Source organism: Clytia hemisphaerica, unplaced genomic scaffold (assembly GCF_902728285.1).
Source record: "Clytia hemisphaerica strain Z4C2 unplaced genomic scaffold, Clytia hemisphaerica genome assembly, whole genome shotgun sequence".
NCBI lineage: Eukaryota > Metazoa > Cnidaria > Hydrozoa > Leptothecata > Clytiidae > Clytia > Clytia hemisphaerica.
Genome location: NW_027103968.1, coordinates 886,214 through 895,104, shown reverse-complemented (window position 1 = coordinate 895,104; position 8,891 = coordinate 886,214). Strand labels below are relative to the sequence as shown.

The 8,891-nt window shown below is 34.6% G+C and overlaps 1 protein-coding gene across 1 annotated transcript; it reads left to right on the top strand.

The window, feature by feature from the left end:
* Window positions 1-318: 318 nt before the first annotated feature.
* Window positions 319-8,469, top strand: LOC136810437 (small ribosomal subunit protein eS4-like). Its single transcript, XM_067066999.1, has 6 exons — window positions 319-410; window positions 553-630; window positions 730-910; window positions 5,497-5,594; window positions 6,160-6,406; window positions 8,240-8,469. Exons 1-6 carry the CDS (start codon window positions 408-410, stop codon window positions 8,410-8,412), a joined length of 780 nt encoding a protein of 259 aa, XP_066923100.1. The 5' UTR covers window positions 319-407; the 3' UTR covers window positions 8,413-8,469.
* Window positions 8,470-8,891: the final 422 nt, after the last annotated feature.

Sequence of the window (8,891 nt, the reverse complement as noted above, 5' to 3'; positions counted from 1 at the left end):
AACAAGATTAAGGTCTCCCAATCAGGTGGCCCTGGCAAATCGCGAAATTCAACTAACAAATATTTAAGTTACAATGAGAGGTATTGAAGTTGAATTTACCATGTTTTGTAAAAGTTTGACATCCATCCAAAGTCGCCATTCGCGTCAGCTGTCTTTTCGCTATGGAATTCTTGACTGCATGAACATTTGGGATTTCCCTCTCGAAATGTGAAATTTGCCTCGATTATTAGCTTGTTTAAAATACCGAACGATTTGTAGCCTCAGCGCTGCATTAAAGTTTAACTGATTCTGTTACATTCACTGAATACGGGCTTGATTTTTCTCGATTACTAACAGTCTGCGAAATATACAAAACCATCAAAACATTCGAAGATGAACAAGTGAGTCTTTTACAGTGATCTACCAAAATGGTGAGTCCTTACAGACTGGAGAATTATGATAATATTTTAACTTTATCTGCTTCTATCTTTACAACCCAATGCTGTATGAATCGTGTAATGATATGGTTGAACACCTCAATGTTTGAAATTTATCATTCACTTATTATTTCAGCCACGAGGTCCAAAGAAGCACCTCAAGAGACTCAATGCCCCAAGGCATTGGATGTTGGACAAGCTTAGTGGAAACTTTGTAAGTACTGTCATTTTCTTCCTCTATCACCATTGCATTTAACACCCTTGATGGTTTAAAGGATATAAAGTTACGGAAACGTTTCATTAATTTCTTTAGGCTCCACGCCCAAGCTCCGGTCCACACAAGTTGCGCGAAAGTCTCCCACTTATTGTTTTCTTGAGAAATCGCTTGAAGTATGCCTTGAACTACACTGAAGTTGTCAAGATCATGATGCAAAGAACCATCCAAGTTGATGGAAAAGTTAGAACCGATGTTACATATCCAGCTGGATTTATGGGTAAGATAAATATGTGATTGGGAGAAGTTAACAAAGTTACCATAAAATGATTTACTGGTTTGGTTACAAGAAGTTGTTTTTCTTTTATGGTTAACGACTGAGAGTAATGTGGGTTAGCTGGATCAATACTATTTATGGATAAAGCTTCAAAAATAAGCTAAATTATTAAATGGTGGAGCTTGTTGGAGACCTTGGAATCTTTAAATGGTGAACAACACAAGTTCATTCCATGTCAAAAGTTACTTTTCCATGTCATTTTAAACTGGTTGTTGTTTTGATAACCAAACTAAATTTGTGTTATTTACTTTCTTGAATTTGATAATCTTAAATTTTGCAAGTAGGAACTTTCGAGAATCAGGACAAAAATGGAAATTTTTATTAAAGGTGACATATAGAAATTTTATCTTCTTGACTTATTGGGCCTAACAGGCTAGTAAATGCCATAAATCTTGCAATTTTAAGTTTGAAGTTCTGCAAATTTTCTTTGACAAGAATTTTTTCGTAAAAATTTCAAAAGCTTGTGAAAGCTCGTTTGCTTAAATTAGTGTATTGTGCCAGAAAAGCCTTTTGAAGCATTGCCAAAAGTTAATCTACTATTAAATCCCCTTGATGTGTCTTCTTCTTTTACCATGATGTATGTTTTTTTAAGAACAAAATTTACGAGAACATAAGGCTTCAATGGCTGAAATAATATATTAAGAACATTCATAGTGAGAAAGGGGGACCTAACTTTTCAAAAAAGGCTTTATATGGGTGTAAAAGAGGTTTTCCGAGGTTTGTGGGCCAACTTTTGAATGTTCTTATAAAAGGACGTGTACTTGCTATGGGCTATTCCAAAAAAAAAAGGTTTCCATCTTAAATTTTGAATGACTGCTGTGGACTTTAGGCGAACCCTAAAAATATTTTTGTTTCCGGTCCACCGGGTGACGAAAAAAACACTCACCCGGCCGGCCGCAAAAAAAATTTTTTTGCTAAATTTCGATCCCAAAAAATCGATTTTTTAAAGCACTCGTAGAGGTCCAGACGATGTCAATTGAACGAATCGAACGCCGAATCAATTTAACGCAATCGAATGATTGAAATTCGATTGCCGAACGCAATCGAATGCCAATCGAATATTACCGCGATTTTCTCAATTGATTCGATTGCGTTCGATTAGTGCCTGGATTCGATTGATTCGATTGCGTTCGATTGACTAATGTATTCGATTGATTCGATTGATTCAACTACGTTCGGTTGGCTTATGCATTCGACTGGTTCGACTAATTGATTCTGTTGATTAACATTGATTCTCGTTCAACATTTGAATAGTTAAACGAGATGATATGAATCATTTTAGCCTGGATTCTAGAAAATGCAGATCATGCAGGCCCACATGTTTACTGCAAGTTGTGTGTCAAAGCCCGTTCGTTGCGTTGATTTATCTATCGTATCGCGATACTTAACCTCCCTAATAAGAGGCGCTCGAAATTGAAAGGAATTGAGGTAAATTGGAATCTAATTTAATCGACCACCCGTCGAATGCAGTCGAACGTAATCGAACATCAATCGAACGTAATCGAATATCATATCAATCGAACGTAATCGAATATCAATCGAATTTTACCCAGAATTTTACGTTCGATTGATATTCGATTGCGTTCGGCAATCGAATCGCAATCATTCAATTGCATTCGATTGATTCGATTGGAATTTTCGTTCGATTCCGTTCGATTGACATCGTCTAGAGAGGTGCTTCGTATAAGAAAAATTCACGTAACCTGCAGTAAACATGTGAACCTGTATTTTCTAGAATCCAGGCTAAAACAGCTCAAGAACTAAAAACCGTGAAAATCTTCGTTGTTGAACAAAGAAGATATAATATAACATCTACTTTGCTACCCTTATCATCTTGCAGAGAAAAGGTCCGTTCGTCGCGTAGATTTATCTTTGATACTTAACCTCCCTAATTTTCATCGTTTATAATTTCAATTGTGTTACAATATCTCTAAGAACTGGACACTCTCTTTCATTTTGAATATTTATCTTCAATTGCTAAAGGCTCCAAACCGTGATTACGAAGTGAACTTTTTTGAGAAAAAAGTAGAGTGAGAGAAACATTTCCCCAATTTTTTAAATCCTCACTTTATGAATGTTTCTTTTTATTTTACTCACAAATCAGCATGATTCCTTTTATAAAAACAAAGCTGTTTATATAAAAAAACATTCTTAAAAGTTGAGTTGCAAGCAAGAATTAACAAAAACAATGCAGGGCTTAGTTTGAGATGAATAAAATTTCATTTTTATAACAGGACATGTTCATAAAAAAAGGCAAGTTTTTGAGGTTTTTGTGACATTTCATACCTATGTTACAAAATTAGCCTACATCTTTCTAACAGAATTTGATCCTTCTCAAAGAATAACATGATGGTTAGCTCATTAGATTTCTGTTGGCAAATTAGGTAACACCGATTTCTATAGTTTAGTATATTTCAAGTTATGACAATTTGAATCTTGCCAGAATTCTGGCTAATGATGTAACATTGCAAATTTTAGAAAAGCTGGCTAATGACTCTAAAACAGCTATTAGGCAATATTCACATAAAAAATGGTACATTAGCATCATTAGGGGGTTGAAGGGGATGCTATTGGTAATGCATTTGGGTTAAAAAGTTGATCGGCTAATGGTGTAACAAGGCTGAAATATCCCAATGTGCTGTTCCATTTAAGCCAGATTTTGTCGACATAACAACAAATCCTTAGTCAAAAGGCAATATATTGTTTAGTTCATGCATTGTTTTAGACAATATTATGACTTTGCCAATAAATGATAGGACAAACTGGCTAATATGGTAACATTCAATCCTATAACTCTAATAATGGTCCCTTTTCAGGCCCATTGATAGAAGTATTTATTAAATTGGCTGGTATTCAGACTTTAGTCTAAGTTACATAATTCACATCTCAAAAATAGCATCTCAATGATAGATAATTCACTTGATGAACCTTCCAAAAGCCTTTATTTTCATTAATCAGCCAAAATTGGCTAAATTTGTAACAAAATTGGGATATCCAATTTTATTACTTTTTTAGCCGTTTCTGGGGAATGAACAAGTTGTTTAACAGCACTATCAATATCATTCATGTTTCAATCAACCTTTTGTAATACTTATTTCAACATCACTTTGCAATGAGAGGTGTATGAGAAGTCATACTCGCCGAAGCTTGGCTGTCAGTCAGTATAACATGGGGGAAACACGATAATTTCATTGAATTAATGGGATATCAATCTCAATCTTCATTTGTTGATGGTTACACTTTTAGCCTATTCCTGTTAAGAATGTTTTATCTTGAAGTACTTATTTCATAATTTTTTTTGTTCCATAAGTTCATTAGTTTTTTTAAAGAAGGTGTCAGAAGTTCCATAGCTGATAGCTTAGCATTACTTCTTAATTACATTTTTATTAAAACAACTAAGACAACAATATAATATGTTCTGTTACACTTTAGCCTATTCCAGTTAAGAATGTTTTATCTTGAAGTTCTTATTTTATAACTTATTTTGTTCTATTAAAACTCATTATATAAGTCTTTTTTTAGAAAAAACTTTCAGAAGTTCCATAGCTCAGCATTACTTCTGAATTATGACGTTTTCGATAAAACAAAAATATGTTATATTTGTTACACTTTTAGCCAGACATGAGCCTATAATTAAAAACTTTGACTTTAAGACAAGTAATATAAAATAATCCTTTATATTTTTGAATTCTGTTGATCCCAATTCTTTAATTTTGAAACTATAAAATTTTGAAATTGGTCGAACACTGTTTTTGTTACATTTTAGCCAAAATGTGTATTTTATCAAGAAATAAGCCAATTTAAGGTATTTCCATAGCTAAGTTTATAGTCTAGATAGTATATGGTAATTGTTTAAGTTCCATAAATTCTAAATTATTGAAATTATGAATAGAAGTTGATTTTCTGAGCATGTTACTTCTTTAGCCAATATCTTCAGTTTAACGATGTGCAATTTCCGCGAATAACAACAGCGGGAAGTTAACATACTAAAGTTTCATTTCCAAGCCTTGCTCTAATTTTTTTCACCTGAAATAAAAATTTAGGTCATTTATGATGAAAATGTTACATTTTTAGCCGTTTTTGGCAAAATAACCTACAAATCCAAAATCTTTCAATTCTAGTGCCTTTGGACCTTTGTTACCTTTTTAGCCAAAAAATTTTATTGATGTAGCGGCTATTTTGAAGGTTTTATCAACATAAGACCAATTTTTCCTATTTTTTGAATGTCACAGAGCTTGCCTTATTTTATGAACATGTCCAACAATGATCAGGATAAAACCTTCATTCCAAGTGATTTCTAGGCGTGCATTTTACAGTAGAATATAAAATATCACGTGCGATAAATCACACGCCTCAAAAACTGATTCACTAAAGTTTTCCACTAGAGCCCTAACGATGATGTACGAAAAAATGCGGCCGGGTGACGACGAAATAAATTTTCACCCGGCCGGTGGACCGGAAACAAAATTTTTTTTCGGGTTCGCCTTATTTCCTTTATTAACGCAATAGTTTCACTTTCTTTTGTTTAGATGTTATCACCATTGAAAGAACTGGTGAATTCTTCCGTCTTCTATTTGATGTCAAAGGACGATTTGTTTGTCATCGTATCAGTCAAGAAGAATCTGCTGTAAGGCTTCTTTTCATTGCCATTTTTAGAATTACTTCTCTTTGAGATCAGCTGAGTTTGAAATGTGATCACAAGTTTAAGCTAAATTGTCACAACAGAGTTGAGAAGATTACCTTGAGAGATTAATTTTTATCTTAAATTGCAACTTTTGACTTGTTGTGAAAAATTAGTCTCGCCAAAATCCTGTTTTTTTTACTAAAACCCTAGGAAAAAAGAAATTGGATGAAATCAAAGTGAAATTTTTATATTCTTTATTAACAAAAAACTCCAGAAATTAATTCACTTCAGGTTATGATAATATGTAATGTTGATAGTTGAAAAGGAATTTTGGGGTTTTCAGAGAAAAACCTTTGAATTTCCACAAAAAAGGAGCCCTTTTTTTTCTCTTTGTAAGTATACTTAGACCTGGATTTGGTGGAAAATTAGTGATCTTTGAAAGATTAATTCCATTTCAAACAAATCATTTTATTCAGAAAAATAAATATCACTAGCTTCATATGAGCTTTCTAGGCATGACTCAGTCTCCAAAGAATATGCTTATTGAAACATGTACTTTTCTATCCAGTACAAACTTGGAAAGGTCAAACGTGTTGCTGTTGGCAAAAACACTGTTCCTTATCTGGTCACACATGATGCCAGAACCATCAGATACCCAGACCCAGACATTAAAGTAAACGATACTGTTGTCATTGACATCAAGACAGGAAAAATTACTGACTCAATTAAATTTGACACTGGAAATACTGTCATGGTCATTGGTGGACGTAACACCGGTCGTGTTGGAATCATCACCAACCGTGAAAGACATGCTAGTAAGTTCTTCTTTTTCTGTTTTAAGAGTTTTGTATACCTGAAAATAGGTAGCTGCAATTAGAGCATCAGTGATCTGTTCATGAAATTGATGCCCTGCTGGTAGCTAATAGAAACTCACTTACATGTATGGAGCTTCTTTTCCTTGAATGATCTAAAGTTTACATGTATTACATTTTCAATTATAACAAATCCTGTCAGAAATGCTAGTTGTGTTTTAAAAGAGTCTGGAACTTTAAACTTGACAAACATGTGCCACCCATAGTGGGCACACCCCCCCCCCTTTTAAAAAAGGGGGGTTTGAGAATTTTACTGGATTTAAAAGAAGGGGGCTTGTGAAAATTTCAAATAAAAGGGGAGGCTTGGACTAAAAGAGGGGGGTTAATTTTTTAAGGGGGCTTGGAAGATTTGGCAATTTGCAAAAGAGTGTTTTCCATTCATTTTTAAATTTCTCAACGATTATTATGTTTCCATTCATTTGTATGAAGCAAAAACTCTGTTTCTACAACTCTTGATGGAGTATGAGGGGTGTTGAACTTAAACCTGGGAAAAAGAGGGGTGCCATTTTTAAGGGGGGCTTGATACCCCTCTGCCCACTATACAACCCTTTGAATCATAACCCTATTCATACTAGGGGGGGCTGTTCCTGTACTTCCCCTTAACTTTTGATCTAGTGATGAAATTTGACACACAAGATCCTTGCCATATAAGCAACTTTTGACAAGGGGTCCTAATAAGGATAGTTTGTAGGGGGTTCGGAATACCGTTTTCCTGTCAAAATTTTTGCTGAATCCCAGAATCCCAAAAATTGAAAAAAATAATAACACCGTCATACAGGTTTGTACATGTGCAAATATCTGCATAATGACAAAAAATAAGGCTGCACCATCTTATTTTGAAATACCGTTTTCCCGTCTTTTTTTGTCAAATACCGTACTAAAAGGGCCAGTCCTGTCACACCGTAAAAGTACAAACTCTACACCCCCCCCCCAAATAAGATCTGGTGGGAGAAAATTTTCAAAAAATAAACTGTGGGGGTCTGTTTAATTTTGAACCTAAGAATAGATTCCTTTGAGCAACCTAATTCGGAAAAAAGAGCTGCAATTAGAGCATCAGTTTTCCTTTCATGATATTGATGCCCTGCTGGTAGCTAATAGAAACTCACTTACATGTATGGAGCTTTGTTTCCTTCTATGATCTAAAGTTTACATGTATTACATTTCACTGGATTCATTTTGTCTTTTGCTTGTTTTGATATATTTGTAAGATTGTCTTTTTATTCTGATGTATAGGATATTTTGTTTGTGTTGTATATTCCAAACTTTCTTTGGAGTGTGACATTAGGATGACACAATATTGCTGTACGCTTTCCTCTTAACAGTTATTTTGTATTGTTAAAGAGATATGTTAATTACAGCAAAGATGAACTGTTCTGACGCTATCCTAGGTTGTTTTTATGTAAAAACCTGGGACGATTCATAACTACATTTTATTATCGACTCGACTTATGAAATTGGTTTTAGAAACATTTTGTGACTGTATCTTTCGTGTATTTTAGTTTTACACTGGTCCTTCTAAAGGCGGTGCTAAACTATCTGCTGTTCATGCTTTCTCCCAGTTGGGTTCTGTCTCAATTTTGGGAAATTTAAAAAACAGCAAAGATTAACTGATTTGACGCTATCCTTTTCCATTTCACTGTGCTGGAAAAGGACGATTCAAAACAACAAGCTTCAAGCGACTTTTCATATGACTTCGTTTGTTCCTGTTATCTCACGTGGTTTCGCGATGTTTCTTTAATGAACTAAGACTAATCGATATACCTTTTATCTCGACAGGCTCGTACGATATCGTCCATATTAAAGATGCTGCTGGTCACACTTTCGCTACTCGTCTTAGTAACATTTTCATCGTTGGCAAAGGAAACAAAGCCATGGTCACCTTACCGAAAGGAAAAGGTGTTCGTCTCAGTATCGCTGAGGAACGTGACAGAAGACTCGCACACAAATAAATATGTAAATTTCTGTGGCTCACTTTGGTGGAAAAAGATAGATCCGAAAAAAATTAATATTGTCCCTACCTTGTCCAGACTGTACATAATGCGCGCATCAGATTGTTTTTTATCTTTTTTCTGTTTTGTTTTTCTGGTCTGGGATTCGAATTTCAAATGTAAACATTCCATTGAAAACGTTCGAAACGATCGTTTTTGCGCGCACAATAATGTCAATCAAATTACTCGCCAAGATTTCCTTTGCGAACCGGAAAGCGGTTGGTAGATCATTAAGCAGACCTATACTACCTGTGGTTTTGTAGAGGTCTGCGATTCAGACTATATTATTTCAGGAGCTATTACCATTGAGTTTCAAGCCGAAGGCTAGAGGTCAATCTCTTTGGTAGGATTTGAAGCCAACAAATCCTACCAAAGTTGCGCGGCCTTGAGCGACCCGCCTGGTTTTTACACAAATGACAGATTGAAACTAAAATTTACCG